At 46.9% G+C, this 24,112-nt stretch overlaps 1 protein-coding gene across 16 annotated transcripts in view; it reads right to left on the reverse strand.

Annotated features, from left to right (window-relative positions):
• The window catches only part of cux1a (cut-like homeobox 1a), a 206,866-nt gene that overhangs the window by 138,587 nt on the left and 44,167 nt on the right, over positions 1 to 24,112 (reverse strand). For all 16 annotated transcript variants that reach the window (XM_090186277.1, XM_021617952.3, XM_090186273.1 and 13 more), the window contains exon 2: positions 14,067 to 14,177. In XM_090186277.1, the coding sequence (XP_090042403.1) occupies positions 14,067 to 14,177 (111 nt within the window). The remainder of the gene's footprint in view (positions 1 to 14,066; positions 14,178 to 24,112) is intronic.

The raw sequence follows: 24,112 nt of genomic DNA on the forward strand, positions 1-24,112 counted from the left end.
TTTCAGGCTTCAAACATAAAGATATAAAACTGTATTTTTTTGTGAAGAATCAACAACAAGTGGGACACAATCATGAAGTGGAACGACATTTATTGGATATTTCAAACTTTTTTAACAAATCAAAAACTGAAAAATTGGCCGTGCAAAATTATTCAGCCCCTTTACTTTCAGTGCAGCAAACTCTCTCCAGAAGTTCAGTGAGGATCTCTGAATGATCCAATGTTGACCTAAATGACTAATGATGATAAATACAATCCACCTGTGTGTAATCAAGTCTCCGTATAAATGCACCTGCACTGTGATGGTCTCAGAGGTCCGTTAAAAGCGCAGAGAGCATCATGAAGAACAATGAACACACCAGGCAGGTCCGAGATACTGTTGTGAAGAAGTTTAAAGCTGGATTTGGATACAAAAAGATTTCCCAAGCTTTAAACATCCCAAGGAGCACTGTGCAAGCGGTAATATTGAAATGGAAGGAGTATCAGACCACTGCAAATCTACCAAGACCTGGCCGTCCCTCTAAACTTTCAGCTCATACAAGGAGAAGACTGATCAGAGATGCAGCCAAGAGGCCCATGATCACTCTGGATGAACTGCAGAGATCTACAGCTGAGGTGGGAGACTCTGTCCATAGGACAACAATCAGTCGTATATTGCACAAATCTGGCCTTTATGGAAGAGTGGCAAGAAGAAAGACATTTCTTAAAGATATCCATAAAAAGTGTTGTTTAAAGTTTGCCACAAGCCACCTGGGAGACACACCAAACATGTGGAAGAAGGTGCTCTGGTCAGATGAAACCAAAATTGAACTTTTTGGCAACAATGCAAAACGTTATGTTTGGCGTAAAAGCAACACAGCTGAACACACCATCCCCACTGTCAAACATGGTGGTGGCAGCATCATGGTTTGGGCCTGCTTTTCTTCAGCAGGGACAGGGAAGATGGTTAAAATTGATGGGAAGATGGATGGAGCCAAATACAGGACCATTCTGGAAGAAAACCTGATGGAGTCTGCAAAAGACCTGAGACTTTTGCAGACTCTACAATGGAATGGTTCAAAAATAAACATATCCAGGTGTTAGAATGGCCAAGTCAAAGTCCAGACTTGAATCCAATCGAGAATCTGTGGAAAGAACTGAAAACTGCTGTTCACAAATGCTCTCCATCCAACCTCACTGAGCTCGAGCTGTTTTGCAAGGAGGAATGGGAAAAAATGTCAGTCTCTCGATGTGCAAAACTGATAGAGACATACCCCAAGCGACTTACAGCTGTAATCGCAGCAAAAGGTGGCGCTACAAAGTATTAACTTAAGGGGACTGAATAATTTTGCACGCCCAATTTTTCAGTTTTTGATTTGTTAAAACAGTTTTATATCTTTATGTTTGAAGTCTGAAATGTGGCAAAAGGTCGCAAAGTTTAAGGGGGCCGAATACTTTCGCAAGGCACTGTATTATATATATATATATATATATATATATATATATATATATATATATATATATATATATATATATATATATATATATATACACACACACACTTACACCCAGTCAAAAGTTTAGACACACCTACTCATGTAAGGGTTTTTCTTTATTTTCTTTATGAAATAGTTGACAGAATACCAAAGCGGTCATCAGGGCAAACGGTGACTATTTCGAAGAATCTCAAATATAAAATATATTTTGATTTGTGTAACACTTGTTTGATTATGACATGATTCCATATGTGTTATTTCATAGCTTTGATGTCTTCACTATTATTCTACAATGTAGAAAATAGTAAAAAAGAAAAACCCTGGAATGAGAAGGTGTGTCCAAACTTTTGACTGGTACTGTATAGAAAACGCACCAAACAGAGCTCAGCCATACAGTCTGAGAAAAAGGACTGGATAAATAATGGAACGGAAAAATTATTAATGGGCATTGAACATCAAACCTCTTCCAAAGGCAATTTCACCGGACGTGCTACCTTGCGCTCTCTCTCTCTCTGAATGCTTGGCTATGTAAAGCCAACTGAAATTTACTCCTGACATACTGACCTGTTGCACCCTCTACAACCACTGTGAATATGATTTGAACCTGTTGGTCATCTATGAACATTTGAACATCTTGAAGAACAATCTGGCCTTAATGGCCATGTACTCTTATAATCTCCACCCGGCACAGCCAGAGGAGGACTGGTCACCCCTCAGAGCCTGGTTCCTCTCTAGGTTCCTGCCTTTCTAGGGAGTTGTTCCTAGCCACCATGCTTCTACATCTGCATTGCATGCTGTCTGGGGTTTTAGGCTGGGTTTCTGTACAGCACTTTGTGACATCTGCTGTTGTAAAAAGGGTTTTATAAATACATTTGATTGAAAATATGATTGATTTCTGTATGCATCTTTAGGTTTGATATAATATAGAGTTTTGTCTTTAGCTAGCCTGAAAAACTTTTCTGAGGCCAACCTTAAAGTGTTTAATGAGAGACATGGGGTTAGTGGGTGCACTGCAGTCGCAGCAGCACCCTGTAACACGAGGCCGGGGAGCATTAGGGCCAGACACCTAATCCTGACCACTGAGTGACTGACTGGAGCATGGAAGAAAGGGAGCGAGAAGAGAAAACGAATAACAGACATATACTGAACAAAAATATACATGCAACAATTTCAAACAGTCTATTGAAATCAATTCAGTAGGCCCTAATCTATGGATTTCACATACCTTTAAAAAGAAAAGTTAGGGGCGTGGATGAGAAAATTAGTCAGTATATGGTGTGACCACTCATGGAGCGTGACATCTCCTTCGCATAGAGTTGATCAGGCTGTTGATTGTGGCCTGTGGAATGTTGTCCCACTCCTCTTCATTGGCTGTGGGAAGTTGCTGGATACTGGCGGGAACTGGAACATGCTGTCATACATGTCGATCCAGAGCATCTGAAACATGTTCAATGGGTGACATGTCTGGTGAATATGCAGGCCATTGAAGAACTGGGACATTTTTAGCTTCCAGGAATTGTGTATAGATCCTTGTGACTTGGGGTCATACATTATCATGCTGAAACATGAGGGGATGGTGGCGGATGAACGGCACGACAATGGGCCTCAGGATCCCGTCACAGGAACCAAATGGTGTATATGGGCAGTACCAACCATCCTCTCATATAGCCTAGTTTTCTGAGGCCAACCTTAAAGTGTTTAATGAGAGACATGGAGTTAGTGGGTGCATGCAAATTGCATAGATAAAATGCAATTGTTTTCATTGTCCATAGCTTATGCCTTCCCATACCATAACCCCACCGCCACCCCATGGGGCGCGCTGTTCACAACGTTGACATCAGCAAACCACTAGCCCACACAACGCCATACACGTGGTCTGCGGTTGTGAGGCCGGTTGGACAAATTCTCTAAAATGACGTTGAGGCGGCTTATGGTAGAACAAATTAACAAATTCTCTGGCAACAGCTCTGGTGGACATTCCTGCAGTCAGCATGGCAATTGCGCGCTCCTTCAAAACTTGAGACATCTGTGGCATTGTGTTGTGTGACAAAACTGCACATTTTAGAATGGCCTTTATTTTCCCCAGCACAACGTGCACCTGTAGTGATCATGCTGTTTAATAAGCTACTTGACATTGCCAAGATAATCCATCCACCTGACAGGCAAAGGAGAAATGCTCACTAACAGGGATGTAAACAAATTTGTGCACAAAATCTGAGAGAAATAAGCTTTTTGTGCATATGGAACATTTCTGGGATGTTTTATTTAAGCTCATGAAACATGGGACCAACACTTTACATGTTGCGTTTCTATTTTAGTTCAGCGTAGATGTAAGGAAGAGACACAGGGAGAGACAAAAAGAAAGGGGGTTACTGCTGTGTGTGAGAGAGAGAGAAGGAACAACAAAGACAGAATGAAAGAAAAAGGATAGAGACACACAGACAGAGAGGTGGGGGACAACTGTCGTCAGTGAGTGGGGACATACGGGGGCCAGAGTGGGCCTGCGGTGGACTGGTGATGAAAAGCACAGGAAAGGCAAGCACACCGTTGACTGGCTGTAAGAGGAGCCTGTGTAAATAGATCCCGGGCCGGGGGAGTGCAGTGGTGACGCGGGGTGTGTGTAGTGCGTGTGCCTGTGTGCGTGTCTGTAGTGTATGAGTGGAAGGAGGGACGGCCCTGACAGAGCTCTGAGCTTCCTCTGAGTGACAGAAGCCAGCCTCCCTCCCACCCGCCTTGAAACTCGATCTCTGGGCAAGCCTGCGCCTCGCGCCCGTCGACCACCCACAGAGGGAAACGCCGCACAACGAAGCAAAGAGGAAGGAGGGGGTGAGGATGTGACCACACACACGCAGACACACGCACACACACACACGCACGCACACACACACGACCCAGACAAAGGAACACACTTCCAAAAGCAGACATACAAAGAAACAGACACTGCCAGACATGTATAAAGACATACAAATGCAAAACAAACAAACTATTCATTAAAAAGATAAATGATAGCCTTGGTAACTTGAAATGGCATATTTAAAAAAGACAAGCACAGACTCCCAAGGGGTTTCGAATAGTGCCTTCTTTTTCACACCCACAAATATGGATAAACGTCTTGGTTGCTATGTATGTGAAGTGTTAAGAATTCAAGGTAAACAAACAAACACGAAGGCACAAAATCATGTCTCTCCTAGAACGACAAAACAAACAAATCTCACCTCAAATGATGGTCAAATTTGATCACAAATCTTGAGGAAAGTAATTGTGTGTGCGTGTATGGGTGCAAACTGCGTGTGCATACGCGCTAGGGCTGCACAATTAATCAAATTCACATCGAAATCATAATAATGACATGTGTGATATTCATCACACAAACAGTTCGGTTCCTCCTCCCCACTGTTAGTTTTACTATAAGTTTGCAGGCTGTTCTGTTAGGTCAAATGAAGCCACCAGATTGTTCCAAACAAAAACTATGCTGCTTTCCACTTTGCTTATTATTAATATAAATCATTCTATTTCAATGATTCCAACAGTTCACCCAAGTGTTTCGATCTATACCGCAATTAGATTTTTTGCCCATATTGTGCAGCCCTTATATGCCCATGTAGCATGTGTGCTTGAGTATATTATGAGCTCCTTCATCTAATACTGAACAGCATCCTGCTGAATTAGTGGATATCCAGGGTCTTACCTGTTGGAATGGGGGGGGGGGGGGGGGGGGGGGGGGGGGGGGAGAGTAGTAGTGACAGATCTGATGTCATAGGAAGACGGATGGCCAGGCTCCCTCTGCATGCTGGGATAGGGGGCCGGGGAGAGTGGCTTAATTCCAGAGGGAGAGGCCTATTCCCAGTTGCTGTCTGTCTAATGGCCCTGTGCTCTGCAATCATTCCCCCCCCGCACTGGGGGGCTAGCCGGAGCCTAGCGGGACCATATCCAATTTCCCCCTACTCTAATCGCCTGATCTACTCAGGCCCCCTCCTCTTCATTTGGACTCAAAGCTCCCCAGTCGCCCCCCTCTATCTAGTGTGGTGATGGGCTGCTTTAATTTAAAGTGGGTGCCACGTTGTTATTGTCTGTCAGTGGGTGGATTTTTCATTTACGCAGGGGCATGGAGAGGTTACCACAAGGTTCTCATGTAATACCAACCTTCCTTGCATACGAGTGGGGGTAAATGCCATGTGTCTGGCTTTGGAATACAATAATAACTAACGATCTGTTTTATGTAGAGGGAAAGCAATTAAACCAAGATATGTTGAATGGGAGTTAAATTATCTCATTTGAGATGCCAGTAATGCCACATATGTACATGTAGCTGCTAGCATAAAGAGGCCCCACACCTTAGTTTGTAATGTAAGCACGAGGAGACCACCCTCATGTGGAACAATGATTGTTACCATTGTTGATTTACTGCCATCAGAGTACATGATACAACGGGCAAAACCACCAAGGGAAACTGGAGCCAAAATAGATGCTTTCATAGGGACCAAAATGGAGAGAACCTTCATTTAGCCTCATCCTGCAGTAGGATGACATGATGACTAGGCTGGCGTCCAGGGTCTTGTACTGAATGCTGTCAGAGAGCGAGGATGCAGTGAGGGATGCCCCGTGCCCATCTGTCTCCCTACGGTCCTCCAAACCCAACAAGCAATCCTCTTTCTGTCCCAGAGAGCCTGTGGAAAGCAGCTAGCTAATCACAGAACCCCAGAGGTGATGAGATGGCATGTGCTCAACTCCTGTCAGTTCCACTCTTCCATCAACCCCAGCATTAGCTGACCAGATGGACCAAATCCTTGAGGCAGATATGCAATGTACCAGTGCATTAAACAAGTGAGCTTAAAAAAAGAGGGAGAGACTTCAAATGAGTTTGGGCATTTGATGGCAAACGCATCAGCAGTCCACTAGTTCCAGTGTTTTATTGTAGGCACACTGGGCATGCGCTTGGTGCATTTGGCACAAAATGGCCGCTCCTGATAGAAGATGAAGGGAGTGCTGTGGGAAACACCATAGACTCACCTGCGACTGACTCCCCCAGTTGCCTGTGCTCCACACCTTTGGGGGCAAAGGGCTCTAAGCCCATCACTGCTAAGAGCCGCTTCCCATCATCGGACTATGGGAAATAAGGTACAACTCGCCTGCACAGAATCAATAACCGAGATTAGATCATCTTGCATAATCTTTCAATGCATTGTGGCATATTGTGAAATGAATTTAGGTATATAGTTGCATTAAGTGGCTTTCAAACAGTACACTGTATTCTGTGAGCACAGTGCTTAGAGTAATTGTAATAATTAATGATGAATTAAAAGTGAATGGGGCTTAATGAGGGTAAGCAGAGTCTTTGCGTGGGAAAGTTCCATAGGGATTAGTTATATTATTGGGACCATTTCCATTCCTTTTGGGGTCTTTGAGAGAAGCTGGAATTCAGATTTACAGCCGGGTGTAGAAGGGGTGGAGGAGGCCCCTCCCAGAGGCAGGGGCTCATGGTGAGAGAAAGGGTCAGAGAAATGGGTAATTCGCTGGTGTGATGGTGTACGTCACTGATGCCGTGGCTCTCTGATGAACCCCTCACACATTAACAAACGACCCTCACCCACATTTACGCCCGGGCAAGGGATAATGTTCCCTCACCACCCCACATAGCCTGGTTCCTCTCTAGGTTTCTTCCTAGGTTTTGGCCTTTCTAGGGAGTTTTTCCTAGCCACCGTGCTTCTACACCTGCATTGCTTGCTGTTTGGGGTTTTAGGCTGGGTTTCTGTATAGCACTTTGAGATATCAGCTGATGTACGAAGGGCTATATAAATACATTTGATTTGATACTGCTGCCCTACAGAGTACAGTACATGATGCAGGCAGACTGCTGCCCTACAGAGTACAGTACATGATGCAGGCAGACTGCTGCCCTACAGAGTACAGTACATGATGCAGGCATACTGCTGCCCTACAGAGTACAGTACATGATGCAGGCAGACTGCTGCCCTACAGAGTACAGTACATGATGCAGGCAGACTGTTGCTCTACAGAGTACAGTACATGATGCAGGCATACTGCTGCCCTACAGAGTACAGTACATGATGCAGGCAGACTGCTGCCCTACAGAGTACAGTACATGATGCAGGCATACTGCTGCCCTACAGAGTACAGTACATGATGCAGGCAGACTGCTGCCCTACAGATTACAGTACATGATGCAGGCATACTGCTGCCCTACAGAGTACAGTACATGATGCAGGCATACTGCTGCCCTACAGAGTACAGTACATGATGCAGGCATACTGCTGCCCTACAGAGTACAGTACGTCCGGCTAAAAATCATTAAGGAGAAGTCCCCTTGGCGTACATCATCACCACCCCCTGCCGAGCTGTGTGGTAGACTGGGAGAGCCAGTCAGACCTCCCCCTCCCGTCCTCCTTCCATCCTCCCACCAAATTCCTCAGTCAGGCTGGATTACCAGGCCCGCCTCTGAACTCAATAGGCAGGTTTGAGGGCAAAAAGGGGGAGGCGTCGGTGGCTGAAGTTCTCGCTCTTCTGTCGTTGGTTGGTTCGCTGGCTGTCTGGCTGGTAAATATCCCTGTGTCGTGTTAAACAGGAGGGCTATAATTAACTGTGGGAGACGCCAGTCAGTCAGGGTTGGGCGCCATGCCAACGGATCAGCCCTAATTACTATATTCACTTTGTCAGGGAAGCTCACTTTGCTGCTCCCTCTGATAGGCCCTGGCAGCCTCAGAAATCCCCCGGCACTGCACAGCACATTCTCAGGGAGGCAGACGGGGCCGACTGGCAGGCAGGAGGGCCGGGAAGGCTAGCAGTTGCAGGGTGATGGAAGGCTGGGTGGGTGTAGGGCTGAGCAACTGCAGCAGAAGACACCACCCAATGGCCCCCGCTAAACTCAGGGCCCAAACAAACACAGGGGCCACCAGACTGAGCAAAAATAATCCTGTACACAGTAATGCTGCTCCCAGCCACCCTGACTGATTTTCACATTGATTGGATCTTGTACATATGTTCTTTTTACAGGTAGCACAAGACTGTGCCTTAAACCTGATCTGAGGCTCCATGTTTAGTCAACTCTGATTTCAGATTAAGACATTAAGATAAAAACAGACATGTCTGCCTCCTGCAGTGTCTCCATGAACAGCTTCAGTGCTATTTTGTGATGTCCAACATGCTCAATTTATTGATGTTGTTGAGAAGAGAAGTCGTATTTTTCACACGGTTTATAAACACCCTTTTAATATGCATGGGGGTTTGTCTAAAATGAAATGGTCAGAATTGAGTTGCTATCAAAAGGCTGGTGGAGGTATTTACATTATTTTTATATATATATATATATTTTTTAGACGTGGCCTTCTATCAATGCTTCTAATACATTACTGAACTGGAAATATGTCAACTCCACAGGCGGGGGATGAATATGGCTTTATTTAAATAGTTTGACTGTGGAAGCAGCTCAGACAACCATTTCAGGGCAGTTTATCACACTAAAGCCTCTTTCACACTGCCGGCCCAAACTGTCCACATACGGGCAAATCTCACTCCAAAGCCTGTTTCAACACAGCCACAGCCAGAGAGGGATAACGATCACTAGCATACGTGGGAGCCTTCATGGGGCACCACGGAGAGAAGCTGATAGTAGAGATATAATTACTTACAGTATGCACAAGCAGAGTCATCGACAGCCCTCTTGCCAAATGCAGGGCATTCATTCTGATGAGCTTTATATCCGAGTACTATGGGCACTGGACAAGTGGTCTGACTGATTCAAACATGCGCCCATGTTCGGTTAGACTATTTCAGGATTCAAAACAAACAGAGACGACAGTGATTAAATTAAGCCCTCTTCTGACTCAAGTCAGACACTCAGCTCAGTCCTCACACTCTCTGGAGGTAACTTCTTACCATGGAAAACAGTAGGTCAACCTGACGTCTTCTCATGATTCTGGTGATGTCACACGGTTAGACTCCTACTCAGATAATAAAAAAGGCTGTCACAAGGTTATGTCACAAGGTAAATCTCAAACTCAAATATCATCTGACAAAGTGGGAAAGGGCCGAGACAGAGTCCCTGAATTCTGTCAGAATCAGATGAACCTCTTCCATGCAGACATGTCTGGAAAGATTTAACCTACTGAATGTCCTTGTATCTTATTCACAAAGTGTGTCCCGGAATTCAGTCCTTTTCTCTCGGATGGCAACAAAACCGTATTGAACAAGAGAAGAAACAGGCTGTATAATTGAATTATTGGAAAACAAATGCAACGTCCAGCAGAAAGGAAGGATGTCTCTCTTTAAGGGGGAGCGTAAGGTGGACATATCAGGCCTCTTATCAGACAGAGGTAAATTGCAACACCGTACAGCCGTGAGGTCAAGCAGTGATAACACAGCTAGAAATCCCCTTGTTCATTAAACTACCTGTTCCGTCTTATCATTCCACTTGACAAAATAAAAGACCAGGAACGCTCATGCATTACAAAGAACAGTAGTATATAAAGAGGTGTAGAAATCACCCTCTTTTCAATTTAATACCAGACAACTCCTTGAGAAGTTATCGGGTGGAATCTGTAACTAAAAACGAAAGTAATCAATACCCTCTTTTACTGTCTTCAGACATAAATAAGTTTGAGAGAGAAGTCACATGCAACACTAGCATGGTGTGCACTCTGAGCCAAAATGGAGGTGAACCGAACAACCCAAAAATATCCTCACCAGGAGTCCAGAGAGGAAGACACTCAGCACATTGAAAGGGTGTCCATAACTCCCCTTCTCAGAGAGAAGAGATGACTTTGAAAGGGTGTCCATAACTCCCCTTCTCAGAGAGAAGAGATGACTTTGAAAGGGTGTCCATAACTCCCCTTCTCAGAGAGATGAGATGACTTTGAAAGGGTGTCCATAACTCCCCTTCTCAGAGAGATGAGATGACTTTGAAAGGGTGTCCATAACTCCCCTTCTCAGAGAGACGAGATTAAACACTTTGAAAGGGTGTCCATAACTCCCCTTCTCAGAGAGATGAGATGACTTTGAAAGGGTGTCCATAACTCCCCTTCTCAGAGAGATGAGATGAAACACTTTGAAAGGGTTGAAACACTACATTGAAACACTACATTGAGTTAGCAACTCTGAGCCCCTCTGAACAGAGCAGTAATTAAGGTAGCTTTCCAGCTCCAAGCGACAGAGGGATGAAATTTCCACCCCTCTGCCGGAACCCCTTGATGTTTTGTACCTTGGGTTCTGGGCCCATTCTGGCAACTAGAGCAGTTATTTTTTCCCTTTTTCTTTTTTCCCTCTCTTACAGAGTTCACAGAATCCCCGAGAACACAGCCTCCCAGCCAAAACCCCAGCACGATTAATTTAGTAACGGGTTATTAAGCTCAAACATAAATTGCAGCCCTGGACGGTTTATATGGAAAAGAAGCCTGATTTATTAGAGACCCAGAGACAAAACAGGTTTTTATTTTCCATTTATTCATCAACACTCGTTGGGAGTGGTAACTCGGAAGGAATTTTCAGACAAAAAAGGAGAGGAGAAAAGGGAAGAAGTGGGGAGGGGGTGGGGCAGCAACAATGGCTGCCGTGATCAAATTGCTGGGGAGAGGAGCACAATGGCCATGACATACTTATCCAAGCTCTCCCCTGGACAACACTATATTTGTTTGGCGGAGCACTGCATCAGCTGAACACATATATCAATAGTGTTTGCTATCGCACTGTATCCTTGTATCTATTCTTGACTTTCAGTAGATATTTCATCAAGGCTGGCTAACGGCCTCCTCTGAGCAATCGGAAACACTCCTGGGTTCGTCTAAAGTCCCAAAATAAAGTTCTCAAGCCATATCTGAGGCTGGGAAGACTGACAGAACTGACACAATGTCACTCTTAATGAAAGAGACATTTTCATTATGTCATCAGTCATTTCAACTCACATCAGTGTGATCTCCTCGTGGAGGCCCAGGTCTACATAGTGATCCATCACCGTGGAGGCCCAGGTCTACATAGTGATCCATCACCGTGGAGGCCCAGGTCTACATAGTGATCCATCATCGTCTACATAGTGATCCATCACCGTGGAGGCCCAGGTCTACATAGTGATCCATCATCGTCTACATAGTGATCCATCACCGTGGAGGCCCAGGTCTACATAGTGATCCATCACCGTGGAGGCCCAGGTCTACATAGTGATCCATCACCGTGGAGGCCCAGGTCTACATAGTGATCCATCACCGTGGAGGCCCAGGTCTACATAGTGATCCATCACCGTGGAGGCCCAGGTCTACATAGTGATCCATCACCGTGGAGGCCCAGGTCTACATAGTGATCCATCACTCCATTGAGGTTCAATGGATTATTATTATTGATTTATTTTTTACAGAATTTCTGACAAACTGAAACTAAGGAGTTCACGGTTACATAAACTTGACCATTATGCTGAAAGTGACTAAGCCACTTTGTCCCCTCTCTTCCTTAGTAGACTGAGCGGTTTATGACTTTGGGGACGTACTCCTCTGACTAAGAAAGGGGCCTCTGGGGTAGTGAGCCAACGATTGTGCCAAACATTGACAGTGTACCCTCAATATGTCTGCTGTATATGGACTCCCTCTAGTCACCAGAGAAACCACCTGCCAATGGGCCCACAACTCAGCTGTATACCATCTTATACCATGGATCACAACCTGTCCATTCCAGAGACGTCATACACACAACACACCAATAGATTATTATATCTCATAATGGTGTGCAGACCTCTGCATAGAAGGGATATGAATGAGTGGAATGGAAGCTGGATCTCAGTCCTCCCCTCTATCCTGTTAAGGTGTTGTTCTCCTGTTCTAAAAGTCACCCGATTCCTGACCTCTGTGTCTACTGTGCATTAGGTCTGCCTCTGTGTGCCAGAGCACCATGGGTCATCAGGGCCCAGAATGAAGCATGGCACGGCTGCTGCTGACACAGCACATAGCACTGCTGTGCTGCGTTGCTCTGTCTGTGTGTGTGTGTGTGTGTGTGTGTGTGGGGGGGGGGGGGGGGGGGGGGGGGGCAGACAGAGAAGGGCAGCACTGCCCTGAGCAATGACAATGACCTGGCCGGCAGCTTACTTTACAGCGGAGGGGCTTACTGTAAATCACCAAACAGACTAATGGGCCCTGAGGATGAGCTGACTCAGGTGGGCCCAGACCTAAAACACCAAGCCGTCATCTAAGACTGTGTGTGGGTGCAACAGTACATTCAGTACATATTATCTGATGAGTAGTTTGTTATCCATTTTACATTCAATATTGTTTGAACGGATGAATATCTGTTTCAACTACAGTAAGTAAATGAAGCTACTCGTCTGTCCTCCCACCTGCAGTCTGTTTGTTCTTCTCGCTCTTTCGTTCTCTTTATATTTCACATTGCTCTCTCCTGCACTCTCTTTTGTTTGAGGAAAGGAGAGCCATGGCGACGGAGGAACCTCACAAAAGGGTCACATGACGTGGAGCCGAGGCGGGCGGGTGGACACAATGGCCGCACCACTTCGCACAGCTGGAGTGTCACGCATTCCTGGTGTTTACAAGATTTAGGTGGAAAACAAATCCACCCCCCAGAGGAACTCTGCGGTGCAAAATGGGCTCATTTTCTGTCTGAATAGAGGGTTTATGTCATCAGCATCGATGCATTTTAGGATCATGAGAAAATGGCAACCTGTGAAAACGATGGTGGTGGTGCTAGGAGGGTAGAATAACTGACAAGGCAGAGGAGAATAGGCTAGGTAGTGGTCACTCTTCAATGGGAACAGTTGACAGAGCTAAGGGTAGGAGGGACAAGAGTCTACTTCTGCATTTCTTAGGGAAATTTGGTGTTAGTTTTTACCAACTCAAGACATGACTTCACAGAAAAGCAGCAGGGCCGATCAAAACTGTCCAGAACAGCCTTGACCAACCATGCGACAAGGAATATTCCTTAAAAGGTGGTCGTAGTGGAGTAATAGAGCTCAGTTTGAGGGGGTGGCTGTGGGCTGGTGGTTTCGGACTACTGACTACTAAGGTCATCCTTTGATTCCCAAAGGGTTTCAGATTGTACTGACAAACCTGGTTTGAGTTGGAGCTTACAAGAGGGAGGAGCATTGAGTAGCCTATGTAATGACATGTAATGAATGGTGTTTTAAAAAACTATGCTAGCATGGGCTAATGTAAGGATGGGCTAACTGGATCGCATGGGAAGTGGAATCCAATGAGAAGGAACAAATGAGGAGCTCAGCCATTCGAGATGAAGAGACACTGTCCAAAAGGTAAATAAAAACACACAAAACGCCAGTGGAAGCAGCTGAAAGAAGGGTGGGGGGGCGGAGGGCCAGTGAACAATAAGAGGACATTGTCTCCTCCGCTTGACTGGGCACCATTTCCCTGACCCCACCCCCGACAAAGGGGACGGGTGATGTGTCCCCGTCGGATGACAATAGAGGCATTGATGACGAGGGTCTACACACACGTCTGTTCGGCCATGATGCTGCATGTCCGTTACACCAACACAGACATCCTGTCTGTCGTGCCTCTACTAATGTGGTGTGTGTGTGTGTGTGTGTGTGTGTGTGTAACTAGGGACAGGCAGAAGCAGAGCAGACACTCACCTCTGGTGTGTTTTTCTTGAACTCGCGGCTCTGGTCGATGAGCTTTTTCCTGGACTGCTCGCTCTCATCTTGTCTGTTGGCCAGGGCTGTGGCTGTGGCATTCAGTTCTCTCTGTGAGACCAAGAGGGGAGGAGGAGAAAACACTAAATGATTACACAGGGCTCTGTGGGGGGTGACCGTCATTTACATCAGCAGACAAACAAGAAAACCCCTCTTCTTTTAACTCTCTTTTCCCCCCTGTAGTCTGGCACCACTAGCCCTTCACTGGGAGAGGGGGAGCGTGAGAGAGAAGAGAGAGACAGAATCAGCCTCATCTTCTCTCCTCTCCCTCCAAACAGAGACAGACAGACAGACCTAGATATGACACTAGCACAGGCACCGTGACAACTTACACGCTGGCATCACACACACCCCACTGTACAGTGTATGCACACATAAAATGTACACATACACACTCCCTTCTTCCCCCCTTTCTTTCAGCACATCTTCCATCTTTAACTACAGACAGAAGTGTAGAAAAATAAGTACAACTACTTGGATCCAGGCAGCATTTCCACTAAAAAATGGCAGAAATTCACCAGCAGCCTTTATGGTCTCTAGGCATGTAATGTCATAGGGCAGATCCCAGATCATCAATATTGGGAGAGAGGTACCCAGAGGAGATATAAACACTGACTCTAGATCAGCATGGACAAGTCAGGCTAGGAGGAGACTATACTGTAGGCTAATAGTACTATTCAGAGGCCTCTGCAGCCAGGTTACTAGCCTAAGCTTTAGAATATCCACACAGAGGATGAAGCCCCCTACACAATGTTATGTCTGACTCTGAACCTGTCATAATGTAATCCACAAGTATCTATAGTTATTCTGATGATATAATTCCCCATTGGACTGGGACGTGACTTACTGACAAGCAGTGTCAAGATGGGCCTTCGCCGACACTGTTTATGTGTTTGCGTGTCGTCTCTGCTCTGAGAGAGAGAGCAAGAGAGAAAGAGAGAAAGAAAGAGAGAAAGAGAGAAAGAGAGAAAGAGAGAGAGAGAGAGAGAGGCAGTTGAGGCTGACATCTGGGAGCCAGATGCAGGGAACAAATCACCTTAATTAGGCTGGAACTGAGCAAGCCAGATTGCAGCCTCCACTTTAATCCACACAGCCACCACCACCACCCACCACAACTACCCACTACCCACCACTACTACCAACCACCACCCACCACTACCAACCACCACCACCCACCACTACTACCAACCACCACCCACCACTACCAACCACCACCACTACTACCAACCACCACCCACCACTACCAACCACCACTACTACCAACCACCACTACTACCAACCACCACCACCACTGCAACCAACCACCACCAACCACCACCACTACTACCATCCACCACCACTACTGCAACCAACCACCACCACCAACCACCACCACCACCACCACCAACCACCACCACTACTGCAACCAACCACCACCACCAACCACCACCACTACTACCATCCACCACCACTACTACCACTACTACCATCCACCCAACACTACTACCACTACTACCATCCAACACCACTACTGCAACCAACCACCACCACCACTACCAACCACCACCACTACTACCAACCACCACCACCACTGCAACCAACCACCACCACCAACCACTACTACCATCCACCACCACTACTACCACTACTACCATCCACCCAACACTACTACCACTACTACCATCCACCCAACACTACTACCATCCACCCCCACTACTACCATTACTACCATCCACCCCCACCACCACTGCTACCACAACTAGTAACCACCACCACTACTACCAACCACCACCACCCACCACTACTACCAACCACCACCACCCACCACTACTACCACCCACCACTACCAACCACCACTACTACCAACCACCACCACCACTGCTACCCACCACTACCAACCACCACCACCACCACCACCCACCACAACTACCCACCACTACTACCAACCACCACCCACCACCACCCACCACTACTACCAACCACCACCACCACTACCAACCACCACCCACCACTACCAACCACCACTACTACCAACCACCACCACCACTGCTACCCACCACTACTACCACTACTACCAACCACCACCACCACCACCACCCACCACAACTACCCACTACCCACCACTACTACCAACCACCACTACCAACCACCACCACCCACCACTACTACCAACCACCACCCACCACTACCAACCACCACTCACCACTACCAACCACCACTACTACCAACCACCACCACCACTGCAACCAACCACCACCAACCACCACCACTACTACCAACCACCACCACTATTACCACTACTACCATCCACCACCACTACTACCACTACTACCATCCACCCAACACTACTACCACTACTACCATCCACCCCCACTACTACCATTACTACCATCCACCCCCACTACTACCAACCACCACCACCACCGCTACCACAACTAGTAACCACCACCACTACTACCAACCACCACCACCCACCACTACTACCAACCACCACCACCCACCACTACTACCACCCACCACTACCAACCACCACTACTACCAACCACCACCACCACTGCTACCCACCACTACTACCACTACTACCAACCACCACCACTACTACCACTACTACCATCCACCCCCACTACTACCACTACTACCATCCACCCCCACTACTACCAACCACCACCACCACTGCTACCACAACTAGTAACCACCACCACTACTACCAACCACCACCACTACTACCACTACTACCAACCACCACCACTATTACCACTACTACCAACCACCACCACTACTGCTACCACCACTACTAACCACCACCACTACTAACCACCACCACTACTACCAACCACCACCGCTACCCACTACTACCCACCACCCACCACCACCACCACCACAACAACCCACCACCACAACTACCCACCACCACCACAACTACTACCCACCTCCACCACAACTACTACCCACCTCCACCACAACTACTACCCACCTCCACCACAACTACTACCCACCTCCACCACAACTACTACCCACCTCCACCACAACTACTACCCACCTCCACCACAACTACCCAACTCCACCACAACTACCCACCACCACCACTACTACCCACCACGACCACTACTACTACCCACCACGACCACTACTACTACCCACCACGACCACTACCCACCACGACCACTACCCACCACGACCACTACTACTAACCACCACCACTACTACTACCCACCACCACTACTAGCCACCTCCACCACTACTACTACCCACCACTACTACCAACCACCACCACTAATACTACCCACCACCACACTACTACCCACCACTACCCACCACCACTACCACTACTACCCACCACCACTACCCACCACCACTACCAACCACCACCACCAACCACCACAACAACCCACCACCACCACCCACCACCACCACCACTACCAACCACCACCACCACCACCACCAACACCACTACGACTATCCACCACCACCACCCACCACCACCACTACCCACCACCACCACTACCACTACCAACCACCACCACCACTACCCAACACCACCACTACCCAACACCATCACCACTACCAACCACTACTCACCACCACTACCAACCACCACGTCTGGAGGGGCCAGCTAGAGCACACAGTACAACTCTCTCAGTCTCGCTCTCCCACTTTTATCTGCTCCCAGATCCTCCTCAAGTCTGCTATAAGAGCTGATTCACTGAGGAGGACAATCTAGGAAATAGAGCCTGTGTTCCTTTTGGGAACATCAGCAGATGGGTCACCCTAGACGCACCTCCTACTTTGGCCCCAAACCTAAAATCATTTGGGTACAATAAAAAATGTTGGTGTCTTTTTAAGGCCATGTGTGTGCATCATATTTCAAGACGTCAACCTTCGCCCACAATCCCTGTGGTGCCACCTCTGCCGCGGTGGGCATGCTAATTGCAGCTCTGTGGAGTGGGCGCTAGGGGGAACTGTTCCCAGGTCATAGTAGAGGGGTTGGTGGGCCTGGCACTGCCACTCTACCCTGCTGGCAACACTGACCCAGAGTCAGGGAGAGGCCCGCTGCACATTACCTCCACCACGCTGTCTCTGGCCCGGGGGGCCCATATGACAGAAAGGCTGCAGAAACCAGGGTTTGCCACAGGGACACTGAGCAGAGTGGAAGACAAGCTAATAGAAAGGTTATAGAGTTAGCTAGCCCTGGGAGCTAACGCATTAGCACTGGCTAGCTGTACTGTAGCTCTCAGCAACTGTATTCCCTCACTCACTCTCCTGCTGTATCTAGACTAGAGAAGAATGGATAAGTGAGCAAGGGAAGAAGGAGGGAGGTTTGGAGAAGTGGAAAGGAGGAACGCCACATTCCCCAAAAGCTACACTCTTGAGACTGATTAGCAGATGCTGCTGTTAAGCCCATTATGCAAACGATTTGGCTAATCAACTCAAATTGATTAGCACTAGGCTTCCTAACCCATGTCCTAATGCGCAGGCGCTGAGCCCGTCCGCGGGAACGGGGGAATGGCGTGGGGTTGGGCCCAGGGAGCTGGGGGGTAATTATGTTTTTATCAACAGGACGAGTCAGCCCAACCCCAGCCCCCTGTCTTCATCCACCCACGTAGCTCACCAGTGGTGATTAGAACATGAAAATACTGGTGGAGGAAACTCAATTAAAAAAGCTAATATGAAACCACTAAACACACAAACGCTGTAATTCTGATCAGTTGACTTCCCATAGTCAAATTCAGCAGGAGTCTACAATATTGCTACATTGTTCGAGTATTGGGATGCAGGCAAAACACCATTCTGAGTGCGTCTGCCTGCCTGTTACCAAGATTGTGCAGTTAAGATTAAAGCAAGTCCCTCTCTTCTCTTCTATTGCCTAGTTACTGTTATACCCATGGGACTGGACCACATCAAACATTAAAGCTGCGATACGTCACTTGTTGGGCCACCTGACCAAATCCTTTGCTAGGAGTCAACATGATTCTATAGAACTTTTCAGCTAGCTAGAAGACGTGGTAAACAATGAAGTAAACACATATCAGTCCAATCAAAGTTACCGGAAAAAAGACATTGACTTATCTATGTCCAATGACCTTGAGCCTTGTTGGACAGGCACTGTCAATGTAACTCTATGGCAGCACGCAGGGGGAAGAAGCTGCCTGGCCCTCAGTGGTCTCTCCCAGAAAAGTGAATGTGTCCAGTCTACATGAGGCCTTGGTGTATAGAAACTGGCATTTTAGTTCAGAATCTGTGTAAGAAAAGCCTAGGCTATTAGATTAATTTACTGTATGGCATAGCTGTAGGAGCTATGGCATAGGCTAGTGAGAATGATAGGGTAACACACAGACCACTGCTTATACTACTTCAAAATGAACCGTCACAAATGCTGACTATTCCATCATAGGGGGGCGTGACCAACTTCACCAACACTAGGAGGACAGATGTGGCCAAACCCCTCTCACACGTCCTACCCCCACCCCCCTCAGTGTGTCCCACCCTACCCTATCTCCAGGCTCCATAGCGTCGGCCCTCTCAGTCTTTCTGCCTACATCGGGCCCTGCCGCCTCTCACAGCAGCCATGCTTAAATAAAGGACCAAATTGTGCTCTATAATGGCTTTATAATTTTTGTAATGGAAGAATTTTGCTGGCTCAGTCAGTGGTGCTTGTCTTAGTTAATTTGTTCAGTAGTAAACGCTGATGGAACAGATTACCACGCTCCCTCGAGAGCTTGACTGTGCCAGATGCTATCAGCTGCATGAGCTGAAGGGAATATCTCTCTCTCTGGGTCTCTCTCCCTGTGTCCCCCTCTCCCTCCCTCTGTGTGTCTCCCTCCCTCTGTCTCACACTCTCTCTGTGTCTCCCCCTCGGTGTCACTCACTCTCTCTGTGTGCGTCTCTCTCGTGTGTGCGTGTCTCTCTCTCTCTCGCTCTCTCTTTCTGTGTGTCTGCGTGTCTCACACTCTCCCTGTGTGTTTCCCTCACTCTCTGTGTGTGTCTCTCTCTCTGTGTGTCTCTCTCTCTCTCTGTGTGTCTCTCTCTCTCTCTCTGTGTGTGTGTCTCTCTCTCTCTCAGTGTGTGTGTCTCTCTCTCTCTCTGTGTGTGTGTGTCTGTGTCTCTCGCTCTGTTCCCCTGTGTGTCTCCCTGTTCCCCTGTGTGTCTCCCTGTTCCCCTGTGTGTCTCCCTGTTCCCCTGTGTGTCTCCCTGTTCCCCTGTGTGTCTCCCTGTTCCCCTGTGTGTCTCCCTGTTCCTCTGTGTGTCTCCCTGTTCCTCTGTGTGTCTCCCTGTTCCTCTGTGTGTCTCCCTGTTCCTCTGTGTGTCTCCCTGTTCCTCTGTGTGTCCTTGTGTCTCACACTCTCCCTGTGTGTTTCCCTCACTCTCCCTGTGTGTGTGTCTCTCTCTCCCTGTGTGTGTGTGTGTCTCTCTCTCTCCCTGTGTGTGTGTCTCTCTCTCCCTGTGTGTGTGTGTGTGTGTGTCCCCGTCTCCCTGTTCCTCTGTCCGTCTCCCTGTTCCTCTGTCCGTCTCCCTGTTCCTCTGTCCGTCTCCCTGTTCCTCTGTCCGTCTCCCTGTTCCTCTGTCCGTCTCCCTGTTCCTCTGTCCGTCTCCCTGTTCCTCTGTCCGTCTCCCTGTTCCTCTGTCCGTCTCCCTGTTCCTCTGTCCGTCTCCCTGTTCCTCTGTCCGTCTCCCTGTTCCTCTGTCCGTCTCCCTCCCTCTCTGCATCCCTGTCTCACTCCCTGCCTACTCCAACCAAGCTCCCCTCAAAACAGACCAGATCACAAATTCAATCTCAAGATCATTAAGGGTAGTTGAGGGAGGGGGGTTGGTTAGGGGCAATGGAACAATTTACTCTGATTGAAACCAATAAAAGGCAGAGGGCATTTTCTGAAGATGGTATTGTTGTGGAGAACTGCTGACCAACTTCAGATTCATGCAAAAAGCTTTTCAAGATGCAGCTTTGAATCTTTCCAAATAGATTATCATGATAGGCTGACAGTCATAAAAGTTAATTGGGTAACAGAGAACAAAACAAAGTTGATCTACGCATCAGCTGACCCCATTTCTTGAGTATAAGCAGGTGCAGGATTTCAAAAAGTTAACTTCATCAACAGCTGGTGACGGGTTTAAAAACGGCATCAATTTATCCACCCTTAAATAGGCGCAGTGCAGAAAAAGGCATTATCTAGCCCTTCTGTATGTGGAACAAAACGAAGGCGGAACAGATATTGCCGCTACACTGCTGGAGCCAATTTCTTCCCAGAGTCTCTCTGTGTCTTTTATCTACTAGGACATCTGTATAATGAAGGTTGGAACACGCCACACTGCCACGAATGAAACAACTCTTCTGTTCAGGTGCACTTACTGAGTGACAACATCACCAATGACTACCCTTCTGCCATCTGACCTCACCTCTGTGCCTCACACACTACAGTCTGGGTATGTACAGTACAATTGTAAAGGCCAGAAAAACAGCACTAAGCAAAACCAAGGTTAATGAGGTGCAACTCATTTCCAGAATTACACTTATGAAAGTGGTCGTCCTGATAATCTCCATTTAATTTGAATATATGTGGACAGGCATTCTATTCTTTTCTCCACCCATGTTCACAGATATGAGTCACAGATTGCAAAGCTGTATGATTGTGTGTGTACTGTATAGTATTGAGGGTTTCCGTTAATACGTCAGCATACAAGGCCTTCACAGTACATTGACAGCTTTACTAGAAAGACAGCCCATGCTAACTAGACTAGAGCATTGGGCTATTATCAAAACATATGGAGAGGGAGTGAGGGAGGGAGGGAGTGAGGGAGGGAGGGAGGTGTCTAGCTCTCGGTACCACTTCAAAGGAGCTTTAGGCAAATAGCAAATACAAGTGTCTGCTCTGTCCTGGCTGCTCCAACAGCTGCTGTTAACATTAAGAGGAGGGCTAATCTATTTGCATTGTAGTGAGGCGGCACACTAAAACCTTTATCAAAGCCTCATGTTTTGTTTTCGCTAACACTACCAGTTAAAACACACCAGGCTTTGTGGCCACGCTAGGCTATTCATACTCATTGACACAGTCTCAAAAGCTAGGCGGTCGTTTACACAAGATCTCAGAACAGGTCTTGGAACAAGGAGGTCCGATTAGAACCCATCGACAATACGGATTTGGCAATGCTGGTGAAAATGTCACCTTGACGTGTGTATGTATGTGTATGTATGTATGTGTCTTGGAGATAACTTAACCTTCAGTCCTAATCCGTTGACTTGAAGCGAGGGGTAATGCATACTAAAGCTCTCCTAATGGTCTGGTCAGAGTGAAGTGTGCCTTAAGCCGAATAAACTGGAGCCATAAATTGGAGTGTCAGTTTAACCTACATGGAGAAGGGGAATCACATTAACATTGGTTTCTAATAAAAGTCCCAGTGTTCAAACTGCGCCCTGGTAACAGATTTGTGACGGATGTTTTAATAGGCTGCGAATCATATATCTGCGGGAGGAGACTGACAGTGTGATGTGGTGGTCGGGACGTAGTATGGAACATACAGTTGAAGTCGGAAGTCATTAAAACATGTTTTTCAACCACTCCACAAATTTCTTGTTAACAAACTATAGTTTGGCATGACACAAGTAATTATTCCAACAATTGTTTACAGACAGATTATTCCACAGTATCACAATTCCAGTGGGTCAGAAGTTTACAAACACTAAGTTAACTTTGCCTTAAAATAGCTTGGAAAATGCCAGAAAATTATGTCATGGCTTTAGAAGCTTCTGATAGGCAAATTGACATCATTTGAGACAATTGTAGGTGTACCTGTGGATTTATTTCAAGGCCTACCTCCAAACTCAGTACCTCTTTGCTTGACATCATGGGAAAATTAAAAGAAATCAGCCAAGACCTCAGAAAAGAATTGCAGACCTCCACAAGTCTGGTTCATCCTTGCAAGCAATTTCCAAGCGCCTGAAGATACCACGTTCATCTGTACAAACAATAGTACGCAAGTATAAACACCATGGGACCACACAGCCGTCATACCGCTTGGGAAGGAGAGTGCACAAAAAAGTGCAAAAGTGCAAATCAATCGCAGAACAGCAGCAACGGACCTTGTGAAGATGCTGGAGGAAACCGGTACAAAAGTATCTATATCCACAGTAAAACGAGTCCTATATCAACATAACCTGAAAGGCCACTCAGCAAGCAAGAAGCCACTGCTCCAAAACCGCCAGTAAGATCGTACTTTTTGGGTGAAATGTCCTCTGGTCTGATGAAACAGAAATATAACTGTTTGGCCACACTCACCATCGTTATGTTTGGAGGAAAAAGAGGGAGGCTTGCAAGCTGATGAACACCATCCCAACCATGAAGCATGGGGGGTGGCAGCATCATGTTGTGGGGGTGCTTTGCTGCAGGAGGGACTGGTGCACTTCACAAAATGGATGGCATCATGAGGCAGGAAAATTATGTGGATATATTGAGGCGACAAGCATACTTCCAAAGTTGTGGCAAAATGGCTTAAGGATAACAAAGTCCAGATATTGGAGTGGCCATCACAAAGCCCTGACCTCAATCCTATAGAAAATGTGTGGGCGGAACTGAAAAAGCGTGTGCGAGCAAGGAGACCTACAAACCTGACTCAGTTACACCAGCTCTGTCAGGAGGAATGGGCCAAAATTCACCCAACTTATTGTGGGAAGCTTGTGGAAGGCTACCCGAAACATTTGACCCAAGTTAAACAATTTAAAGGCAATGCTACCAAATACTAATTGAGTGTATGTAAACTTCTGACCCACTGGGAATGTGATGAAAAAAATAAAAGCTGAAATAAATCAATCATTCTCTCTACTATTATTCTAACATTTCACATTCTTAAAATAAGGTAGTGATCCTAACTGACCAAAGACAGGGAATGTTTTACAAGGATTAAATGTCAGGAATTGTGAAAAACTGAGTTTAAATGTATTTGGCTAAGGTGTATGTAAACTTCCGACTTCAACTGTATATCAACGGGAGGAGACTGATAGTGTGCTGTGGTGGTCG

The sequence above is a fragment of the Oncorhynchus mykiss genome, chromosome 10, assembly GCF_057628025.1.
Source record: "Oncorhynchus mykiss isolate SJ-2025 chromosome 10, ASM5762802v1, whole genome shotgun sequence".
Taxonomy (NCBI): Eukaryota; Metazoa; Chordata; class Actinopteri; order Salmoniformes; family Salmonidae; genus Oncorhynchus; species Oncorhynchus mykiss.